Source organism: Phyllobates terribilis, unplaced genomic scaffold (assembly GCF_046119375.1).
Source record: "Phyllobates terribilis strain yellow unplaced genomic scaffold, ASM4611937v1 Scaffold_9__5_contigs__length_417890890, whole genome shotgun sequence".
NCBI classification, from domain to species: domain Eukaryota; kingdom Metazoa; phylum Chordata; class Amphibia; order Anura; family Dendrobatidae; genus Phyllobates; species Phyllobates terribilis.
Genome location: NW_027362769.1, coordinates 410,789,281 through 410,815,570, shown reverse-complemented (window position 1 = coordinate 410,815,570; position 26,290 = coordinate 410,789,281). Strand labels below are relative to the sequence as shown.

At 48.4% G+C, this 26,290-nt stretch overlaps 1 protein-coding gene across 3 annotated transcripts in view; it reads right to left on the bottom strand.

The window, feature by feature from the left end:
• Positions 1-26,290, bottom strand: part of LOC141162668 (uncharacterized) — a 193,508-nt gene that overhangs the window by 148,295 nt on the left and 18,923 nt on the right. For all 3 annotated transcript variants that reach the window (XM_073649016.1, XM_073649014.1, XM_073649015.1), the window contains one exon: positions 20,918-21,194. In XM_073649016.1, the coding sequence (XP_073505117.1) occupies positions 20,918-21,194 (277 nt within the window). The remainder of the gene's footprint in view (positions 1-20,917; positions 21,195-26,290) is intronic.

The following is a 26,290-nucleotide window of genomic DNA, read 5'->3' as shown; positions in this document are numbered from 1 at the left end:
GGAATGAAGTGGGCCATCTTAGAAAAACGGTCAGCGACAACCCAAATGACAGTGCAACCGGCAGAAACTGGAAGGTCGGTGATAAAGTCCATAGCGATGTGTTGCCAAGGAGCAGCAGGTACAGGAAGGGGCAGGAGATGGCCGGCAGGTAGATGTCGGGGAACTTTGTTACGGGCACAGGATGAACAGGCCGCGACGAAGTCTACCACGTCCTTACGCAGGGTAGGCCACCAGTAATGCCGGGTAATAAGTTGGAAGGTCTTCTTTTGGCCAGCATGGCCAGCTAGTTTAGAAGAATGTCCCCAGCGAAGAACCCTCTCCCGATCTGGCACAGCTACGAACGTCTTACCGGGTGGAAGACGAGTCAGATCCAAGGGGGCCACATTCATCACCTTGGAGGAGTCGATGATGTGCGTAGGTTCCTCCTCTTGATCGGAGGACAGGAAGGACCGGGACAAGGCATCAGCTTTGACGTTCTTGTCCGCCGGACGGAAATGAAGAATGAAGTCGAAGCGGGCAAAAAACAACGACCACCGGGCCTGGCGAGGATTGAGTCTCTGGGCATTTTGGAGATATGCCAGGTTTTTGTGATCCGTGTAGATAATTACCGGGTAGAGAGCCCCTTCAAGCAGATAGCGCCACTCTCCCAGTGCCAATTTGATGGCTAGCAATTCCCGGTCTCCAATGGAGTAGTTGCGCTCCGACGAGGAGAAGATTTTGGAGAAGAAGCCGCACGTTACCATTCTCCCAGTAGAAGACTTCTGGGTGAGCACCGCTCCGGCTCCGGAAGAGGAGGCATCAACCTCCAGGTAGAATTGTTTATTACAGTCCGGACGGTGCAGGACGGGAGCAGAGGCGAAGGCTTTCTTTAGGGAAAGGAAGGCCTCCTCGGCTTCAGGCGACCATGTTCTGGGGTTAGCCCCCTTACGGGTAAGTGCAGATATGGGAGCAGTCCGAGACGAGAAGTGTGGGATGAAAAGACGATAATAATTAGCGAAGCCCAGGAATCGCTGTATCGCCTTCAAACCTTCAGGACGAGGCCATTTTAGAACGGAAGAGAGCTTCTCGGGATCCATTTGCAGACCTGTTTGGGAGATGACATAGCCCAAGAACGGAAGGGAGGTCTGATCGAAGAGGCACTTCTCGTATTTGGCATAAAGGTGGTTCTGCCGAAGCCTAAGCAGGACCTGACGAACATCCCTCCGGTGTGTACGGAGATCCGGAGAGAAGACCAAGATATCGTCCAGGTATACCACTACGCAGGAGTACAGGAGGTCACGGAAGATGTCGTTGACTAGTTCCTGAAAGACCGCGGGAGCATTACAGAGACCGAAGGGCATCACAAGGTACTCGTAGTGACCGTCCCGGGTATTGAATGCCGTCTTCCCCTTTTCTCCTTGATGGATACGGACCAGATTATACGCTCCTCGTAGATCCAGCTTGGAGAAGATCCTGGCGCCCTTGAGACGGTCAAACAATTCGGAGATGAGTGGCAGGGGATATTTGTTTTTTACCGTGATGAGATTGAGTCCTCTGTAGTCAATACAGGGACGTAGCGAGCCGTCTTTCTTTTTGACAAAGAAGAATCCGGCTCCAGCCGGGGAGGTAGATTTTCGGATAAATCCCCTAGCCAGATTCTCTTCAATGTACTCAGACATGGCTCGGGTCTCGGCTGCAGACAACGGGTAGATACGCCCACGGGGAGGAGTGGTGCCAGGTACCAGGTCGATCGGGCAATCGTATGGCCTATGGGGTGGCAACGTCTCAGCTTCCTTCTTACCGAAGACGTCCGCATAGGGCCAGTAGGGAGCCGGGAGACCAGGTAAGTTAGCTGGAGTAGGCTGAGGGCGAAGTGGACGGACCGGGACCAGGCAGGTCCTATGGCAGTCAGGACCCCATCGGAGTACTTCACCGGACCGCCAGTTCAATACGGGTTCATGTGTCTGGAGCCAAGGTAGACCTAGCAACAGGGAGTGAGAAAGTCCGGACAGCACATGGAATGAGATCTCTTCAGAATGCAGCATTCCCACCTGCAGGGTTATGGGTTCGGTGACGAGCAGGATGGTCTCCGAGAGAAGTCTTCCATCCACGGAGGCGACTGACAATGGTTCAGCCAGGGACTTGGTGGGAATATGGTATCTCTCTACCAGAGACTGGGAGATGAGGTTTCCAGCAGCTCCAGAATCCAGATGGGCGAGTTCAAAGAGACGGTTTTCTCCCCAAGCAATAGAGACCGGTAAGGTCAGAGACGGAGAGGGCTTACTTTTGTCTAGGACGACCTCTCCGAGTGGTCCTAGACACTGGCGTTTCCCGGCTTTTCCGGGCAGGAACGGATGAAGTGCTTCATACTGCCACAATAGAAACAGCTTCCCTCGGCTCGGCGAGATTCTTGGCGAGAACCGACCATCTTGGTCTGGTCGACCTGCATAGGCTTAGGAGAGTGTAGATGAGGAGAGACGGAGGGAGTGACGGGTTTCTGAAAAGTAGGAGCTAGACGTGGAAACCTCCTCTCACGGGTGACCTCTTTGGCACGCTCCTGGAACCACAGGTCAATCCGGGTGGCAAGAGTTATTAGGTCATCGAGAGTGGTAGGAATATCCCGACCGGCAAGTTCATCTTTTATATGGCCGGACAGACCATCCCAGAAGACGGAAACCAGAGCGTCATTATCCCAGGCCAGCTCCGAGGCAAGGGTACGGAACCGTATGGCATATTGGCCCAGGGTGAGACTTCCCTGACGGAGGCGTAGCAGAGATGATGCGGATGAGGTCTTCCGTCCGGATTCGTCGAAGACTTTCCGGAAAGCCGTGAGAAAGGCAGGCAAGTCGGACACCAGGGGGTCTCCTCTCTCCCATAGAGGATTTAGCCAGGCCTCTCCGGTGAGATGGGACATGATGAAGGCAATTTTGGCCCTGTCGGAGTTAAACTGGTGAGACAGGAGTTCAAAGTGCAGGGTGCACTGATTTATGAAGCCCCGAGCCTGGGCGGAGTCGCCTCCGAAACGAGGAGGTGCAGAAAGCCGGGGTCCGGGGTAGGATACCATGTTATTAGTGGGCAGTGGAGCTGCCGGATTGCGAGTCATGGCACTGGCGGTGGTTGCAGGCAGAGCAGTCAGAGTGTCCAGGCGAGAATTGACATTCCGCAGGTGACCCAGGATGGACTCCTGTTGGGACCTCTGACGGGACAGTTCATGACACAGGTCCGAGAGCGAGGGAGCTTGGGGGCCACCGGGTTCCATGGCCCGAGCAAACTGTAACGGGTCAGGGAGGCGGAACCTCTGAGCTACTATACAAGGGGGCGGTCCTTGTAAGGGAGCGGGTGGCGACCAGGCAGGCAGTCACAGCAGGTGACCGGGACAGTCTCTAGAAGAACGGGCAGGAGGTCACGGCAAGTGACCGGGGCAGTCTCTGGATGAACGGGCAGATGGTCACGGCAAGTGACCGGGGCAGTCTCTGGGTGAACGGGCAGATGGTCACGGCAAGTGACCGGGGCAGTCTCTGGGTGAACGGGCAGATGGTCACGGCAAGTGACCGGGGCAGTCTCTGGGTAAAGGGTTGGTACGACCTGTGGCGGCTGATGGTAGACGTGAGCTCCCAGGTGAGCAGGCGAGAGTCTCTGGATAAACGGGTGGTCACAGCATGTGACGGCGGAGCCTCCAGGAAGACCAACAGGCAGGCGGCAGATGAGCGCTCCCAGGTGAGCGGGCAGAAGTCTCTGGACAGGCGGGTGGTCACAGCACGTGACGGCAGAGCCTCCAGGTAGGCTAGCAGACAGGCAGCAGATGTGCGCTCCCAGGTGAGCAGGCAAGCTGGTCCATAGACAGACTGACAAGAGTTGGAAGGCAGACCGTCGGACCTCAGACAAGCAGGCAGGTAGTTGATGTGCGCTCCCAGGTGAGCGGGCAAGCTGGTCCTTAGACAGACTGACAGGAGTAGTAAGGCAGACCGTCGGACCTCAGGCTAGCAGGCAGGTAGCAGGATATCAGGCAGGAATTAGACAGCAGACTGGCAGGAATCTGGCAGGTATCTGGCAGGTAACTGGCAACGGGACCTGAGGGCTGAAGCAGAGTAGTGAACAGTGCTACAACATTGCTCGGGCACCTCCATTTTGGAGGAGGTGCCTTTTATATGGGAGGTCCTCCGGCAATTGGCCGGGGACTCCTTAGGACGGCGCGCGCGGTCCCTTTAAGAGAGGGGGAGCGCGCGCGCGCCCTAAGCACACTGCCGGGGAAGGAGCGCGTGCCGGAAGCAGCGGGGAGAGCAGCGCTGGAGGACGCCGCGCCAGGAGCGGGGAGGTGAGAGGGACGGCGTCTCTGCCTAGAACGGGGCAGAGACGCCGATGCTACACTCCACCAACAGGAGTTACAGTTTGGGAATGAGGGTCTACATTATGGTCAGAACCTTCTGCGTCTGGTCCTGGATCCGACTCATAAAGATTCTGGGCATCAGTGCAGATCATTTCCTCGTCTGGATTCACAGAAGCGCTGGAGTCGACCTCTGATTCCCAGGCTATAGTATGAGTAAACAGCTCTGCAGACTCAACCATCTGTTCTACCTCATACTCAGACGGGCAGCTGGAGATTTGGGAGCTGTGAGGAAGCAAGTGCGATTGGGGTGACACCTTTGAGGACTGGAGTATTTGTGATGTTGAAGTTGATGTGGAGGAGAGCCCACTTAAAGGAGCACTTGATATCCGTTGAAGCACCTGCTGTTTTTGTGCCTCATCTGGAATTTGTAGCGATTGGCGTGGCCGTAAGAAAGGGATCTTATCACATTGTCCGCTAAAAGAAGTAGACATTTTAGTTTGGCTGGAAGATGGTCTTTCTTCTGCACCTACCCCACGGACACAACCTTTTTTCCCCTTCCCAACACGCCTATTCCCCTTTCCACCAGCAGCAGGCCTTTTTCCACTCATTTTGGTGGTTAACTAATTCACAACTCTGGAGTTGTTTGCACAAAAAAACAATGGATGGTAACCGAGCAGAGCTGAGTGGCCAAACTGTGGTATTAGGCCAAAAGTATTGGCTGGGTTAGATGCAGAAAAAAATTATATTCAGTTTGCAACCTGATGGAGGTCAGTATAGATGGACTAATAGAATGATGCTATGCCCAAAAGATTTTACTTCACTAGGTGCAGTAAAAAAATTGGTATTCTATACACAGGTGGTATATCTTGCAACACAGATAGGCTACTCCACTGACTAACACACTCTGCAATAGGCCAAAAAGGATTAGCTTTGCTAGATTCAGCCAAATGCTGTGAAAAAAACTTGCACAGCACTGGCACAGACCTGCCTGGCAAAAACTGATAGGAACTGATGTAACCTAGTCCTGAAAAGGACTGCAATTACAATTAGTCTTTACTCCCACAATCTATCTATTTAAGAGCACAGATCTCCCTGATAAAAGTCGTAGGAAATGCTGTACCCTAGTCCTTAAAAGGACTGCAATCACAACTATTCCCTACTCCCAAGCTATCTGTATATTTGTGCGAAAATTGGCTTGAAATTAACAAGGTATAGCGCACACAGCAACAGCGGTGCCGTCTAACACGCAGCTGCAGCAGTGAGAAAATGGTGGCGACGGGGAAAATGGCTTGGTCTTATAGGGCAAGGACATGTGACATACACTGCCAATGACACATGCCCTTGCTTGTGTGAAAAAAAGCACTTCGCTCCGTGTGTGCGCTGCTGATAGGCTGACAGATTGCACCTCCCCACTGCAAATGCGGGAAAGAGAAAAAAAAATGGAGATCTTCATTGTTCCTGCAGAGATCCATCCCCTGCCCCTCCCCCCGCCCCGCTGTACACTCAAACTGCGGATTAACATTAATTTTCATCATTACTGAGAAAAAATCCAGTTATGATTTTGGTGCACGAACAGTTATCGAACATAACCTCGAACAGCCAAATTTTTCTCAAATCGTTCGTGTTCGCCGAACGGCTCGAACACCGCCCAAAACAGCTCGAATTTGAGATTGGCGAACAGTTCGAGTAGAACAACGCTCATCTCTATTAATAACCGCACATCTCACCGATCACCACCATCACACCGGACGTATTAATAACCACACATCTCACCGGTCACCACCATCACACCGGACGTATTAATAACCGCCCATCTCACCGGTCACCACCATCACACCGGACGTATTAATAACCACACATCTCACCGGTCACCACCATCACACCGGACGTATTAATAACCGCCCATCTCACCGGTCACCACCATCACACTGGACGTATTAATAACCACACATCTTACCAGTCACCACCATCATATTGGACGTATTAATAACCACACATCTCACCAGTCACCACCATCATATTGGACGTATTAATAACCGCACATCTCACCAGTCACCACCATCATATTGGACGTATTAATAACTGCACATCTCACCAGTCACCACCATCATATTGGACGTATTAATAACCGCACATCTCACCGGTCACCACCATCACACTGGACGTATTAATAACCACACATCTCACCAGTCACCACCATCATATTGGACGTATTAATAACCGCACATCTCACCAGTCACCACCATCATATTGGACGTATTAATAACTGCACATCTCACCAGTCACCACCATCATATTGGACGTATTAATAACCGCACATCTCACCGGTCACCACCATCACACTGGACGTATTAATAACCACACATCTCACCAGTCACCACCATCATATTGGACGTATTAATAACCGCACATCTCACCAGTCACCACCATCATATTGGACGTATTAATAACCGCACATCTCACCGGTCACCACCATCACACTGGACGTATTAATAACTGCACATCTCACCAGTCACCACCATCATATTGGACGTATTAATAACCGCACATCTCACCAGTCACCACCATCATATTGGACGTATTAATAACTGCACATCTCACCAGTCACCACCATCATATTGGACGTATTAATAACCGCACATCTCACCGGTCACCACCATCGCACTGGAAGTATTAATAACCAAACATCTCACCAGTCTCCACCATCACACCAGACGTATTAATAACCGCCCATCTCACCGGTCACCACCATCACACCGGATGTATTAATAACCACACATCTCACCAGTGACAACCATCACATTTGACGTATTAATAACCGCACATCTCACCAGTCACCACCATCACACCGGACGTATTAATAAACGCACATCTCACTAGTCACCACCATCACACTGGACGTATTAATAACCACACATCTCACCAGTCACCACCATCACACTGGACATATTACTAATGGCACATCTCTCTGGTCACCACCATAACATTGGCCGTATTAATAACCGCACATCTCACCAGTCACCACCATCTCACCGGGCGTATTAATAACCGCCCATCTCAACGGTCACCACCATCGCACTGGACGTATTAATAACCGCACATCTCACCAGTCACCACCATCACACCGGACGTATTAATAACCGCACATCTCACCAGTCACCATCATCACACCGGACGTATTAATAACCGCACATCTCACCAGTCACCACCATCTCACCGGGCGTATTAATAACCGCACATCTCACCAGTCACCACCATCACACCGGACGTATTAATAACCGCACATCTCACCAGTCACCATCATCACACCGGACGTATTAATAACCGCCCATCTCACCGGTCACCACCATCACACCGGATGTATTAATAACCACACATCTCACCAGCGACAACCATCACATTTGACGTATTAATAACCGCACATCTCACCAGTCACCACCATCACACCGGACGTATTAATAAACGCACATCTCACTAGTCACCACCATCACACTGGACGTATTAATAACCACACATCTCACCAGTCACCACCATCACACTGGACATATTACTAATGGCACATCTCTCTGGTCACCACCATAACATTGGCCGTATTAATAACCGCACATCTCACCAGTCACCACCATCTCACCGGGCGTATTAATAACCGCCCATCTCAACGGTCACCACCATCGCACTGGACGTATTAATAACCGCACATCTCACCAGTCACCACCATCACACCGAACGTATTAATAACCGCACATCTCACCAGTCACCACCATCACACCGAACGTATTAATAACCGCACATCTCACCAGTCACCACCATCACACTGGACGTATTAATAACCACACATCTCACCAGTGACAATCATCACATTTGACGTATTAATAACCGCACATCTCAACAGTCACCACCATTACACCGGACGTATTAATAAACGAACATCTCACTAGTCACCACCATCACACTGGACGTATTAATAATCACACATCTCACCGGTCACCACCATAACATTGGACGTATTAATAACCACACATCTCACCAGTCACCACCATCTCACCGTTCGTATTGATAACCGAACATCTCACCAGTCACCACCATCACATCGGACATATTAATAACCGCACATCTCACCGGTCACCACCATCACACTGGACGTATTAATATCCGCACATCTCACCAGTCACCACCATCACACGGGACGTATTAATATCCGCACATCTCACCAGTCACCACCATCACACGGGACGTATTAATAACCGCACATCTCACCAGTCACCACCATCACACCGGACGTATTAATATCCGCACATCTCACCAGTCACCACCATCACACGGGACGTATTAATAACTGCACATCTCACCGGTCACCACCATCACACCGGATGTATTAATAACCGCACATCTCACCAGTCACCACCATCACACTGGACATATTAATAACCACACATCTCACCGGTCACCACCATCACACCGAATGTATTAATAACCGCACATCTCACCAGTCACCACCATCACACTGGACATATTAATAACCGCACATCTCACCGGTCACCACCATCACACCGGATATATTAATAACCGCACATCTCACCAGTCACCACCATCACACTGGACATATTAATAACCGCACATCTCACCAGTCACCACCATCACACCGGATGTATTAATAACTGCACATCTCACCGGTCACCAACATCACACTGGACGTATTAATAACTGCACATCTCACCGGTCACCACCATCACACTGGACGTATTAATAACTGCACATCTCACCAGTCACCACCATCACACCGGACTTATTAATTACTGCACATCTCACCGGTCACCACCATCACACCGAACGTATTAATAACCGCACATCTCACCAGTCACCACCATCATACCGGACGTATTAATAACCGCCCATCTCACCGGTCACAACCATCACACCGGACGTATTAATAACCGCACATCTCACCGGTCACCACCATCACACCGGACGTATTAATAACTGCACATCTCACTAGTCACCACCATCACACTGGACGTATTAATAACCACACATCTCACCAGTCACCACCATCACACCGGATGTATTAATAACTGCACATCTCACCGGTCACCACCATCACACCGAACGTATTAATAACCGCACATCTCACCGGTCACCACCATCACACCGGACGTATTAATAACCGCACATCTCACCGGTCACCACCATCACACTGGACGTATTAATAACTGCACATCTCACCAGTCACCACCATCACACCGGACTTATTAATTACTGCACATCTCACCGGTCACCACCATCACACCGAACGTATTAATAACCGCACATCTCACCAGTCACCACCATCACACCGGACGTATTAATAACCGCACATCTCACCGGTCACCACCATCACACTGGACGTATTAATAACTGCACCTCTCACCAGTCACCACCATTACACCGGACGTATTAATAACCACACATCTCACCAGTCACCACCATCATATTGGACGTATTAATAACCGCACATCTCACCAGTCACCACCATCATATTGGACGTATTAATAACTGCACATCTCACCAGTCACCACCATCATATTGGACGTATTAATAACCGCACATCTCACCAGTCACCACCATTATATTGGACATATTAATAACCACACATCTCACCAGTCACCACCATCATATTGGACGTATTAATAACCGCACATCTCACCGGTCACCACCATCACACTGGACGTATTAATAACCGCACATCTCACCGGTCACCACCATCGCACTGGACGTATTAATAACCAAACATCTCACCAGTCTCCACCATCACACCAGACGTATTAATAACCGCCCATCTCACCGGTCACCACCATCACACCGGATGTATTAATAACCACACATCTCACCAGTCACCACCATCACATTTGACGTATTAATAACCGCACATCTCACCAGTCACCACCATCACACCGGACGTATTAATAAACGCACATCTCACTAGTCACCACCATCACACTGGACGTATTAATAACCACACATCTCACCGGTCACCACCATCACACCGGACGTATTAATAACCGCACATCTCACCAGTCACCACCATCACACCGGACGTATTAATAACCGCACATCTCACCAGTCACCACCATCACACCGGACGTATTAATAAACGCACATCTCACTAGTCACCACCATCACACTGGACGTATTAATAACCACACATCTCACCAGTCACCACCATCACACTGGACATATTACTAATGGCACATCTCTCTGGTCACCACCATAACATTGGCCGTATTAATAACCGCACATCTCACCAGTCACCACCATTACACCGGACGTATTAATAACCGCCCATCTCAACGGTCACCACCATCACACTGGACGTATTAATAACCGCACATCTCACCAGTCACCACCATCACACCGGACGTATTAATAACCGCACATCTCACCAGTCACCACCATCACACCGGGCGTATTAATAACCGCCCATCTCAACGGTCACCACCATCGCACTGGACGTATTAATAACCGCACATCTCACCAGTCACCACCATCACACCGGACGTATTAATAACCGCACATCTCACCAGTCACCACCATCACACCGAACGTATTAATAACCGCACATCTCACCAGTCACCACCATCACACTGGACGTATTAATAACCGCACATCTCACCAGTCACCACCATCACACCGGACGTATTAATAACCGCACATCTCACCAGTGACAATCATCACATTTGACGTATTAATAACCGCACATCTCAACAGTCACCACCATTACACCGGACGTATTAATAAACGCACATCTCACTAGTCACCACCATCACACCGGACGTATTAATAACCACACATCTCACCAGTCACCACCATCACACTGGACGTATTAATAACCGCACATCTCACCAGTCACCACCATCACATCGGACATATTAATAACCGCACATCTCACCGGTCACCACCATCACACCGGACGTATTAATAACCACAGATCTCACCGGTCACCACCATCACACCAGACGTATTAATAACCGCACATTTCTCCGGTCACCACCATCACACTGGACGTATTAATATCCGCACATCTCACCAGTCACCACCATCACACGGGACGTATTAATATCCGCACATCTCACCAGTCACCACCATCACACGGGACGTATTAATAACCGCACATCTCAACAGTCACCACCATCACACTGGACGTATTAATAACCGCACATCTCACCAGTCACCACCATCACACGGGACGTATTAATAACCGCACATCTCACCAGTCACCACCATCACACCGGACGTATTAATATCCGCACATCTCACCAGTCACCACCATCACACGGGACGTATTAATAACCGCACATCTCAACAGTCACCACCATCACACCGGACGTATTAATATCCGCACATCTCACCAGTCACCACCATCACACCGGACGTATTAATAACCACACATCTCACCAGTCACTACCATCACACCGGACGTATTAATAACCGCACATCTCACCGGTCACCACCATCACACCGGACGTATTAATAACCACACATCTCACCGGTCACCACCATCACACCGGACGTATTAATAACCGCACATCTCAACAGTCACCACCATCACACCGGACGTATTAATAACTGTACATCTCACCAGTCACCACCATCACACTGGATATATTAATAACCGCACATCTCACCAGTCACCACCATCACACTGGACATATTAATAACCGCACATCTCACCGGTCACCACCATCACACCGGATGTATTAATAACCGCACATCTCGCCAGTCACTACCATCACACCGGACGTATTAATAACTGCACATCTCACTAGTCACCACCATCACACTGGACGTATTAATAACCGCACATCTCACCGGTCACCACCATCACACCGGATGTATTAATAACCGCACATCTCGCCAGTCACTACCATCACACCGGACGTATTAATAACTGCACATCTCACTAGTCACCACCATCACACCGGATGTATTACTAACCGCACATCTCACCGGTCACCACCATCGCACTGGACATATTAATAACCGCACATCTCACCGGTCACCACCATCACACCGGATGTATTAATAACCGCACATCTCGCCAGTCACTACCATCACACCGGACGTATTAATAACTGCACATCTCACTAGTCACCACCATCACACCGGACGTATTAATAACCGCACATCTCAGCAGTCACCACCATCACACCGGACGTATTAATAACCACACATCTCACCAGTCACTACCATCACACCGGATGTATTAATAACTGCACATCTCACCGGTCACCACCATCACACCGAACGTATTAATAACCGCACATCTCACCGGTCACCACCATCACACCGGACGTATTAATAACCGCACATCTCACTAGTCACCACCATCACACCGGACGTATTAATAACCGCACATCTCACTAGTCACCACCATCACACCGGACGTATTAATAACTGCACATCTCACCAGTCACCACCATCACACCGGACGTATTAATAACCGCACATCTCACCGGTCACCACCATCACACCGGACGTATTAATAACCGCACATCTCACCAGTCACCACCATCACACTGGAAGTATTAATAACTGCACATCTCACCGGTCACCACCATCACACTGGACGTATTAATAACTGCACCTCTCACCAGTCACCACCATCACACTGGAAGTATTAATAACTGCACATCTCACCGGTCACCACCATCACACCGGACGTATTAATAACCGCACATCTCACCAGTCACCACCATCACACTGGAAGTATTAATAACTGCACATCTCACCGGTCACCACCATCACACTGGACATATTAATAACCGCACATCTCACCGGTCACCACCATCACACCGAACGTAGTAATAACCGTACATCTCACCAGTCACCACCATCACACTGGACGTATTAATAACCGCACATCTCACCAGTCACCACCATCACACCGAACGTAGTAATAACCGTACATCTCACCAGTCACCACCATCACACTGGACGTATTAATAACCGTACATCTCACCAGTCACCACCATCACACTGGACGTATTAATAACCGCACATCTCACCAGTCACCACCATCACACTGGACGTATTAATAACCGCACATCTCACCGGTCACCACCATCACACCGGACGTATTAATAACTGCACATCTCACCGGTCACCACCATCACACTGGACGTATTAATAACTGCACATCTCACCAGTCACCACCATCACACCGGACGTATTAATAACCGCACATCTCACCAGTCACCACCATCACACCGAACGTATTAATAACTGCACATCTCACCAGTCACCACCATCACACGGGACGTATTAATAACCGCACATCTCACCAGTCACCACCATCACACTGGACGTATTAATAACCGCACATCTCACCAGTCACCACCATCACACCGGACGTATTAATAACTGCACATCTCACCAGTCACCACCATCACACCGGACGTATTAATAACTGCACATCTCACTAGTCACCACCATCACACCGGACGTATTAATAACCGCACATCTCACCGGTCACCACCATCACACCGGACGTATTAATAACCGCACATCTCACCAGTCACCACCATCACACTGGACGTATTAATAACCGCACATCTCACCAGTCACCACCATCACACCGGACGTATTAATAACCGCACATCTCACCAGTCACCACCATCACACCGAACGTATTAATAACTGCACATCTCACCAGTCACCACCATCACACGGGACGTATTAATAACCGCACATCTCACCAGTCACCACCATCACACTGGACGTATTAATAACCGCACATCTCACCAGTCACCACCATCACACCGGACGTATTAATAACTGCACATCTCACCAGTCACCACCATCACACCGGACGTATTAATAACTGCACATCTCACCAGTCACCACCATCACACCGGACGTATTAATAACCGCACATCTCACCGGTCACCACCATCACACCGGACGTATTAATAACCGCACATCTCACCGGTCACCACCATCACACCGGACGTATTAATAACCGCACATCTCACCAGTCACCACCATCACACTGGACGTATTAATAACTGCACATCTCACCAGTCACCACCATCACACCGGACGTATTAATAACCGCACATCTCACCAGTCACCACCATCACACCGAACGTATTAATAACTGCACATCTCACCAGTCACCACCATCACACGGGACGTATTAATAACCGCACATCTCACCAGTCACCACCATCACACTGGACGTATTAATAACCGCACATCTCACCAGTCACCACCATCACACCGGACGTATTAATAACTGCACATCTCACCAGTCACCACCATCACACCGGACGTATTAATAACTGCACATCTCACTAGTCACCACCATCACACCGGACGTATTAATAACCGCACATCTCACCGGTCACCACCATCACACCGGACGTATTAATAACCGCACATCTCACCAGTCACCACCATCACACCGGACGTATTAATAACCGCACATCTCACCAGTCACCACCATCACACCGGACGTATTAATAACCGCACATCTCACCGGTCACCACCATCACACCGGACGTATTAATAACCGCACATCTCACTAGTCACCACCATCACACCGGACGTATTAATAACCGCACATCTCACCGGTCACCACCATCACATCGTATTAATAACCGCAACTGCAACTGCTCAACAGCAAAGGTTTTAGGTTTCAACTTGCCTAAATTGAGCTTTTGAACCTTGTCTTTAGGGCTGCACCTAATATGAGACCTAAGGCTTCATCCCTCAGTGTGCGGCAGGACAGAGCTCCTGGCCACTCCGCTTCTCTGCTGGCCGCTTCCCTCCTCTGCTGGCTGTTACCTTCCTGTCCTCTCTTATTAGCCTCCATTCTGCTCCTGTTGTGTACAGCTCAGCAGTACGGATGTGGAGGAGGCATCGCAGGATGGTGTCAGCAGGGACGGTACCCGGCTGTGAGCAGGAGAGCCTGAGGAAGCTGCTGGCTTTACACTTCTGCTTCCCCATTTGGATATCCTTCATAAAAGTGCCTGTGTTTTTTTCTTACATTAGCGTACAGTGGAGAAAATAAGTATTTGATTCTCTGCCGATTTTGCAAGTTTTCCCACCTACAAAGAATGGAGAGGTCTATAATTTTTATCCTAGGTCACTTCACCTGTGAGAGACAGAATCTAAAAATAAAATCCAGAAAATCACATTGTATGATTTATACTAATGATGAGCGTGCGTGATTGTCTAACATTTTTGCCGAGCATCCTCAGGTGCTTTCCGAGTGTCTTCGGCGTGCTCGTATATTAAGTTTGAGTCCCTGCGTCAGCATGATTTATGACTGTTAGTCAGCCTCAACACATGTGAGGATTCACTAACAAACAGGCAATCCCTGCATGTGTTGAGGCTGACCAACAGCCATAAGTCATGCAGACGCAGGGACTCAACCTTAATATATGAGTACACCGAAGATACTCGGAATGCACCTGACCATGCTCGGCGAAAAGGTTAAACCAGCACACTCGCTCAACATTAATTTATACATAATTAATTTGCATTTTATTGTATGAAATAAGTATTTGATATAATAGAAAAACGGAACTTAATATTTGGTCCAGAAACCTTTGTTATAATTACAGAGGTCAGACGTTTCCTGTAGATCTTGACCAGGTTTGCACACACTGCGGCAGGGATTTTGGCCCCCTCCTCCATACAGATCTTCTCCAGATCTTTCATGTTTCGGGGCTGTCGCTGGGGAACATTGAGTTTCAGCTCCCTCCAAAGATCTTCTATTGGTTTAAGGTCTGGAGATTGGCTAGGCCACTCCAGGACCCTGAGATGCTTCTTAGGGAGCCATTCCTTAGTTGCCCTGGCTGTGTTTCAGGTCATTGTCATGCTGGAAGACCCAACCACGATCCATCTTCAATGCTCTTACTGAGGAAAGAAGGTTGTTGGTCAAAATCTTGCGATACATGACTCAAACCATCCTCCCTTCAATACGGTGCAGTTGTCATGTCCCCTTTGCAGAAAAGCAAAAAATGTTTTCTCCAGCGGTGCTCCAGGTGCTGAACGTATGTGGAGCGAATCCAATCTGGCCAAAGTCTTCATCCATTATAAGTTTATGCTTACAACATACAACTCCACCCTTCACCTCTCCAAACAAACCTACTTCAACACCCTCATCACCTCACTTTCCAAAAATCCTAAATGCCTCTTTGACACTTTTCATTCCCTCCTCCATCCAAGACTGAAAGCCCCGACCACCGACCTCAGCGCTGACGATCTGGCTAATTATGTCAAAGAAAAAATTAACCATATCAGACAGGAAATCTTCTCCCAATCCCCTAATCCCATGCATGGTCCTCCCTCTCCCATTGCATCTAGCTCACTCTCTGTCTTTGAACCAGTCACGGAAGAAGAAGTGATCCTTGCATCTTCTCGCCCTACTACTGATTCATTCTCTTCTGGACTATTGCAACTCTCTACTTATTGGGCTCCCTCTTACTAAACTTTCCCCTCTCCAATCCGTCCTGAATGCAGCAGCCAGGGTCATATTCCTCCCCAACCGCTACACCGATGCCTCTTCCCTGTGCCAGTCATTGCACTGGTTACCCATCTGCTACAGAATGCAACATAAATTCATCACCCTTACCCACAAAGCGCTCCATGCTTCAGCACCGCCCTATATCTCATCTCTCGTCTCAGTCTACCACCCTACCCGTGCCTTCCGTTCTGCTAATGACCTAAGATTAACATCCTCAATAATCCGAATCTCCCACTCCTATCTTCAAAACTTTTCACATGCTGTGCCAATTCTTTGGAACACACTACCCACGACTCTTCGCTTAACCCCCAATACTCACAGTATTAAGCGTGCCCTAAAAACACATTTCTTCAGACTGGCCTATCGCCCCACCTCCCTTATCTAACTAACCTTTATTTTTCTGCCTATACAAAATTTTCTTTCAAACCAGGTCCCGCATGCCATCTGTTCACTCACCCCCACGTACTTAATAGACTTATGTATCTGTACTTGTTCACATACTGGTTGGTGACGGGTTCATTTAGCATTAATTGATTACCCTTTTATATTACATTGATGGTTGACTGTACAATACAAGCAATTGTTACCATCCACCTTTTGTGTCTCCGCTATTTCCTCATAGATTGTAAGCTTGCGAGCAGGGTCCTCACTCCTCCTGGTATCTGATTTATGTGATTATTGTTATTCTGTAATGTCTTTTATTATCTGTACAAGTTCCCTCTAAAATGTAAAGTGCTGTGGAATATGTTATAGAAATAAAAATTATTACTATTATTATTAAAAGCACCCCCAAAGTTGATGTTTCCCCACCATGCTTCACGGTTGGGACAGTGTTCATGGGGTTGTACTCATCCTTCTTCCTTCAAACACGGCGAGTGGAGTTGATTGCAAAAAGTTCTATTTTGATCTTATCTGACCACTTGACCTTCTCCCATGTCTCCTCTGGATCATCCAGATGGTCACTGGGGAACTTCAGATGGCCTAGACTTGTGCCGGTGTGAGCAGGGGGACCATGCGCGTCCTGCAGGATTTTAATCCATGACGGCATAGTGGGTTACTAACGGTAATGCTTGATATTGTGGTCCCAGCTCTCTTCAGGCCATTGACCAGGTCCTCCCGTGTAGTTCTGGGCTGATTCTTGGCCTTTCTCTGAATCATCCTTACCCGACCAGGTGAGATCTTGCATGGAGCCCCAGACCGAGGAAGATTGACGGTCATCTTGTATTTCTTCCATTTTTTAATAATTGTGCCAACAGATGTTGCCTTCACAGCAAGCTGCTTGCCTATTGTCCTGTAGCCCATCCCAGACTTGTGCAGGTCTACAATTTTGTCCCTGGTGTCCTTAGACAGCTCTTTGGTCTTGGCCATGGTGGAGAGGTTGGAGTGTGATTGATTGAGTGTGTGGACAGGTGTCTTTTATACAGGTAATGAGTTCAAACAGGTGCAGGTAATACAGGTAATGAGTGCAGAGTAGGAGGCTTCTTACAGAAAAACTAACATGTCTGTGAGAGGCAGAATTCTTGCTGGTTGGTCGGTGATCAAATATTTATTTCATGCAATAAAATGCAAATTAATTATATAAAAATCATACAATGTGATTTTCTGGATTTTGTATTTAGATTTTGTCTCTCACAGGTGAAGTGACCCACGATAAAGATTACAGACCTCTCCATTTTGTGTAGGTGGGAAAACTTTCGAAATCATCAGTATATCAAATCCTTCTCCCCCCTGTATGTGTGATGTGAATATACTTGTATATATCTTTTCATGTGCAGCTTGTGTCCTATATACATAGCCTTATTGTAGGTATATCAGGAATCAATTTGTTTGAGGTGAATTCTAGAATATCCGAAAAAAATTCAATTTCTTGTCATTTAAAATATTGCAGAGAAAATCCAGTAAAATGTCATCACTTTAGTGAATTATAGAGGGTCAGGAACCGGGAAAAGCAAATAATACTCACGGTACTTACATTAGTATCATCGCTCCAGGGCTGCAATAAAAATGAGAAACCACCGGAGCGCTGCTTTACAGTGCTGCAAATACTGCAAATCACTGGGAGTCCATCATCCATGGTCTACAGGAGACTCTCCAGCTCCTCATCACACATAGACATTGTTCTCCTCACAATCCTCCATCATCCATGGTCTACAGGAGACTCTCCAGCTCCTCATCACACATAGACATTGCTCTCCTCCTCACAATCCTCCATCATCCATGGTCTACAGGAATGACTCTCCAGCTCCTCATCACACATAGACATTGGTCTCCTCACAATCCTCCATCATCCATGGTCTACAGGAATGACTCTCCAGCTCCTCATCACACATAGACATCGCTCTCCTCACAATCCTCCATCTCTTACCCAGTCTGGAGTGGAGATACTGCAGCTCCTCATCACACATAGACATTGCTCTCCTCCTCACAATCCTCCATCTCTTACCCAGTCTGGAGTGGAGATACTTCAGCTCCTCATCACACATAGACATTGCTCTCCTCCTCACCATCCTCCATCTCTTACCCAGTCTGGAGTGGAGATACTTCAGCTCCTCATCACACATAGACATCGCTCTCCTCCTCCCAATCCTCCATCTCTTACCCAGTCTGGAGTGGAGATACTTCAGCTCCTCATCACACATAGACATCGCTGTCCTCCTCACCATCCTCCATCTCTTACCCAGTCTGGAGTGGAGTGGAGATACTCCAGCTCCTCATCACACATAGACATTGCTCTCCTCCTCACAATCCTCTATCTCTTACCCAGTCTGGAGTGGAGATACTTCAGCTCCTCATCACACATAGACATCACTCTCCTTCTCACCATCCTCCATCTCTTACCCAGTCTGGAGTGGAGATACTTCAGCTCCTCATCACACATAGACATTGCTCTCCTCACAATCCTCCATCTCTTACTCAGTCTGGAGTAGACATACTGCAGCTCCTCATCATACATAGACATCGCTCTCCTCCTCACAATCCTCCATCTCTTACCCAGTCTGGAGTGGAGATACTTCAGCTCCTCATCACACATAGACATTGCTCTCCTCCTCACAATCCTCCATCTCTTACCCAGTCTGGAGTGGAGATACTGCAGCTCCTCATCATACATAGACATTGCTCTCCTCCTCACAAGCTTCCATCTCTTACCCAGTCTGGAGTGGAGATACTTCAGCTCCTCATCACACATAGACATTGCTCTCCTCCTCACCATCCTCCATCTCTTACCCAGTCTGGAGTGGAGATACTCCAGCTCCTCATCACACATAGACATTGCTCTCCTCCTCACCATCCTCCATCTCTTACCCAGTCTGGAGTGGAGATACTTCAGCTCCTCATCACACATAGACATTGCTCTCCTCCTCACAATCCTCCATCTCTTACCCAGTCTGGAGTGGAGATACTGCAGCTCCTCATCACACATAGACATTGCTCTCCTCCTCACAATCCTCCATCTCTTACCCAGTCTGGAGTGGAGATACTTCAGCTCCTCATCACACATAGACATCGCTGTCCTCCTCACCATCCTCCATCTCTTACCCAGTCTGGAGTGGAGTGGAGATACTTCAGCTCCTCATCACACATAGACATTGCTCTCCTCCTCACAATCCTCCATCTCTTACCCAGTCTGGAGTGGAGATACTTCAGCTCCTCATCACACATAGACATCGCTGTCCTCCTCACCATCCTCCATCTCTTACCCAGTCTGGAGTGGAGTGGAGATACTTCAGCTCCTCATCACACATAGACATTGCTCTCCTCCTCACAATCCTCCATCTCTTACCCAGTCTGGAGTGGAGATACTTCAGCTCCTCATCACACATAGACATCGCTGTCCTCCTCACCATCCTCCATCTCTTACCCAGTCTGGAGTGGAGATACTTCAGCTCCTCATCACACATAGACATCGCTCTCCTCCTCACCATCCTCCATCTCTTACCCAGTCTGGAGTGGAGTGGAGATACTCCAGCTCCTCATCACACATAGACATCGCTCTCCTCCTCACCATCCTCCATCTCTTACCCAGTCTGGAGTGGAGTGGAGATACTCCAGCTCCTCATCACACATAGACATTGCTCTCCTCCTCACAATCCTCCATCTCTTACCCAGTCTGGAGTGGAGATACTGCAGCTCCTCATCATACAGAGAGTCGGTCACATCAGTTACGTTCACCCGCCCTCGGTTCTTGCTGTGATACAGGATCCCGAATTTGCACTGAGAGACGTCATCACGGAACCGCTGGACTCCGGTGTTACTGATAGAACAGGTCCGGACCTCAGGAGCCCGATCCCTGGATCTATGGGATGTGAGCGCGGCCACCAGCCAGGAATACTGACTCTCCGCTTCTCTGGAGAAAATCCCGATATCGAATTTATTGCGATCCTGAAAGTGGAAGAAAAATGCAGAAGATTCTGATAATAAGGTCACCGATTATTTCCTGATATATGAAGGAACGGCAAAAACCAGAAGAGGCAAAATAGGCAATAATGAAGTATCAAACTAATCGAAAAAGGGAAGTGTTTAATATGATATATGGTACCTAATCAGCGTCACAGAACCACAACCTAAGAAACAGGCTCCCTGATGAAGGCTCAGCGAAACACATCGGTGTTGGCCCTGTCATCCCAGATGGAGGGTCCCGTCATGGTGGGTATTAGTGTTTCTAGTCTCTGGTTGTGCGCACTGTGTTTGCTTCTCAGGAGACTTTCACAGTTCTGTGCATAGTGTCCTTGGTGTTATTATCGGTCCTTGTACACACTGCTATCTATGCTGTCCTATGGGCCATACATTGTTTACTGTGTCGTACAGTTCTGAAGACCTGCAATCTACATACAGGAATACTCGGGATGGGGAGGATGGGGGCACCCAATCCATAGAGAGAAATAAGACCGGACATGTGTTTGCAAAGGTGCAGCTTGAGGCTTTGGGCAGGGGATTGACATTTTCCCCCACTAATTCGTTCCATTTTTTTTTTACATAGCCCGAAAGGTCCTACAACCTGGGAATCAGCGGTACAGTTAGTGCTGTTCTCAAGCGCCGGGTGCTGAACGCTGCCCTCATCATTGTTCCCTGCTGGTGCTGATCGCAATGATTAGAGTAGTAGTGTCTGCTCCTGCAGGGTCCAACTATAAAAATATGAATAAAATAAAAAAATCCTTATACTCACCTCTTTTAGGTTTTCCCCCGCTGTAATCCCTCTAACGGCTCATGCTGGGGAGAATAACTAGCCTCAGCGAGCGGGCCCCGGAGCTGTGTTCAGTGAGTGACAGGACACCGCTCGCTGAGCGCAGTTCCGGGGCTCACTCGCTGCAGCACTTCATTCTCCCCGGCTCCTCGGTGTGATTGGTCACATGGATTACATCGGGGGGCACTTAGGACAGGTGAGTATAACTTTACACTGATTCCCAAGCACCGATACGTGCGCTCCTGATGCGGCACACGGTTGCCACACAGGTGCACACAGACACCTCCAGTACTGTTTTTTCCCGTACCAGAAATATCAGGACGTGTGAAAGAGCCCTTAAAAGAATTTCAGAGTGATGCTGAGAGGAGGCTGCACTGGCCTTGGAAGATTTGCTTAGGGAACAAACACCGGACAATCATTGTCTGTTTCCACAATACCGTGAAGAGGAGATCTCACAACTCTGCAGCCCTTAGAAAGTCATTTTTCTCCTATTGAAGCCCCTAGATTGCCCCTATGATGACAACTATAGTGTCCCCCCAAAACACAGTATGATACCCCCACAGTGAATTCTTCCCCACACATGGTATGATGACCAAACTGCACATCCCTCCCCCTCAACCCACCCCCAGAAAAGTATGATGCCCCAACTGTGATGACCACACAGCCCTATATACAGTATAATGGGCCTACATGCAGGGAAATGACCCCCACTCCCCTCCACGTAGTATGATGACCCCAACATAACCATCCACACTGTGTAATGCCCCCCACTAGCCGTCCACATAGTATACTGACCCCCATTTAGCCCTCTACACAGTATGATGGCCGCCTCAAAAACCTTTGCATTATATAATTGCTTACATACACTATTATGGGCCCCACATAAAGTCCCCCATACAGTATTATGGGCCCCACATAAGATCCCCCATACACTATTATGGGCCCCACATAAAGTCCCCCATACAGTATTATGGGCCCCACATAAAGTCCCCTGTCATAGAAAATATTAAGGATCTCTCTTCCTCCAAACCACTCATCCCCCCCTCCCCTTTACTATTTGTCAAAGGACCAAGAGCTAATGCTCTAACAAGTTGCTTCTATGCAAATTAGCAGTGTACAGGAGAGGTGGCAAACTCAATTGTCCCTTCTAATTAACATACAAATGTAGTTACTAGTAGCAGAGGCCTGTGACAGTCACCTGGAGAAAGGAATTCTATTTTACTCCCAGGGCATCCCCATTTGCACATGGGTTTAATCTGCAGTCTAGCAATGTCGGAAGTTCTATAATTCCGATTTCGATGGGACACATATTTTTAGCTGCGGGTTTAGCTAAGGAACAATACGCATATTTTTCCGCATCTGTATGCCCCGCCGGTGAGCTATAATACAAAAGTACCAAAAATAACAGTCGCAGATATGCCATGTGTAGTCTCTAAAGAAAGGAAAATTTGCAATAAAAAAATATGGTATCATTGGCAAATTTCTGCGATCAACCAGTGAGACGTTATCCCAGAAGTTAAAGATTTGAATAAAAATATGAAGGCTGGAGCCCAGCCCACGTGAGGTCGTCACAGGGGAGTGTGTGGGCAGGCCCCCTTTTGACATACAAGACCCAACCGAAGATTGGTCAGTACTCATACCGGGAGATACATATTTTGTAGTACGGGTCCCGTTCAATAACGGCCAGAATTGGAGTGCCTCCCCTCCAGCTAAACTGAATCGTCTCTGCAATCTGTATAGTAAGCTCTTCTTTAATCCCATTTATTTTGCGTAACTGTATGTTCTGTACTGTATTGTCTCCCTTTGTAAAACCTTTTGTATATTTTTCATAAACACTGCCTCCCTTTTGGATTCCCTTCGTTCCTCCCCCGAAGTCATATGCTACCAGAAAGCAGGCGTCCAATCAGGCCTGTATTGTATTTCAAATCTGATTGGTGGTGGCAGCAAATAATATTATTTGGGTTATTGTGAGGCTATCAGTGATCGTATGAGGGCGTATACACATATTCCATGCCTTGGAATTCGGAGGTGTATGCCGTACGCTAACTGCTAGCTTGCCGATAACTACACAGTCTGCAGCCTCCTATATTGATCATCGGCCAATCGTGCAATTGTTCGGATGATAGGGGGCAGCAGAGAGCTGTTCACTCCAGAGATCACCATGGGTGTTCTCTGTGAGTAATCGGGATCGTCTGTGTGGGCGAATTCCTGACATCCCCCATACAGTATTATGGGTCCCACATAAAGTCATCCATACAGTATTATAGGCCCCACATAAAATCCTCCATACAGTATTGTGGGCCCCACATAAAGTCCTCCATACATTATGGGCCCCATGTAGTGTCCTCCATACACTATTATGGGCCCCACATAGCGTCCTCCATACACTATTATGGGCCCCACATAGCGCCCTCCATACAGCACTATGGGCCCCACATAGCGCCCTCCATACAGTATTATGGGCCCCACATAGCACCCTCCATACAGTATTATGGGCCCCACATGGCGCCCTCCATAAAGTATTATGGGCCTCACATAGCGCCCTCCATACAGTATTATGGGCCCCACATAGCGCCCTCCATACAGTATTATGGGCCCCACATGGCGCCCTCCATAAAGTATTATGGGCCCCACATGGCGCCCTCCATACAGTATTATGTGCGCCATATAGCCCTCCATACAGTATTATGGGCCCCACATAGCACCCTCCATAAAGTATTATGGGCCTCACATAGCCCTCCATACAGTATTATGTGCCCCACATAGCCCTCCATACAGTATTATGGGCCCCACATAGCCCTCCATACAGTATTATGGGCCCCACATAATCCTCCATATAATATTATGGGCCCCACATAGTCCTCCATACAATATTATGGACCCCACATAGCATTCTCCATACAGTATTATGGGCCCCACATAGCATCCTCCATACAGTATAATGGGCCCCACATAGCGTCCTCCATACAGTATTATGGGCCACACATAGTCCTCCATACAGTATGATGTGCCCCACATAGCATCCTCCATTCAGTATAATGGCACCACGTAGTGCTCCATACAGTATTATGAACCCCACATAGTCCTCCACACAGTATACTGGGCCACACATAGCCCTCCTCACAGTATCATGGGCCACACATAGTCCTCCTCACAGTATCATGGGCCCCACATAGCCCTCCATACAGTATTATGGGCCCCACATAGCGCCCTCCATACAGTATTATGTGCCCCATGTAGCCCTCCTCACAGTATCATGGACCACGCATAGTCCTCCATACAGTATAATGGCCCCACAGTCCTCCATACAGTATAATGGCACCACGTAGTACTCCATACAGTATTATGAGCCCCACATAGTCCTCCACACAGTATACTGAGCCCCATATAGTCCTCCATACAGTATAATGGGCCCCATATAGTACTCCATAAAGTATAATGGGCCCTACATAGTCCTCCATACAGTATTTTGAGCCCCACATAGTCCTTCACACAGTATTATGAGCCCCATATAGTCCTCCATACAGTATAATGGGCCCCACATAGTCCTCCACAGAGTATAATGGGCCCCATATAGTCCTCCATACAGCATAATGGGTCCCACATAGTCCTCCATACAGTATAATGCACCCCATATAGTGCTCCATACAGTATAATGGACCCCATATAGTCCTCCATACAGCAATATGGGCCCCATATAGTCCTCTATATACTATTATTACTATTTTTTGCTACTTTGCCATACTTAGAATTTTTTCCCACTATTCAATACATCACATGATAAAATGGATGGTGTCATTCAAAAGTACAACTCATCCCACAAAAACACAAGCCCTCACATATATATCGATGGAAAAATAAGAAAGTTACGACTCTCAGAATAAGGAGGGATGGGAAACGTCCCTCACTGAGCACAGTGTGAGTGCTATACAGAAGACAGAGCAGTGATAAACCGCTTCTGTCTTCTGAGGGAACACTGTAGCTCCTGGCAGCACTGGACAATGCTGCGCACAGCACTGGGGTCCTCTGTACTGCGCAGCGCAGTGTGATCTCAGCAGGTTGGTCATGTCCTCAAGTTGTGCAGGTGCATAAGGTGGTAAAGCAGAGGTGGCGGTGGTGGGCATTGTTCAGACCCCCTAAGATAGTGGGGCAGAGATCCAAATCCGGGACGGGTGTGAGCTATGGTAATGCACTATGCCAGCGTACAGCCTATGGATCACACCCATACTATTAGATAGGCGGCTGCCCAAAACTGCTTGCGCACCCCACCAAGCCAGAACCCCCAATTCTCACC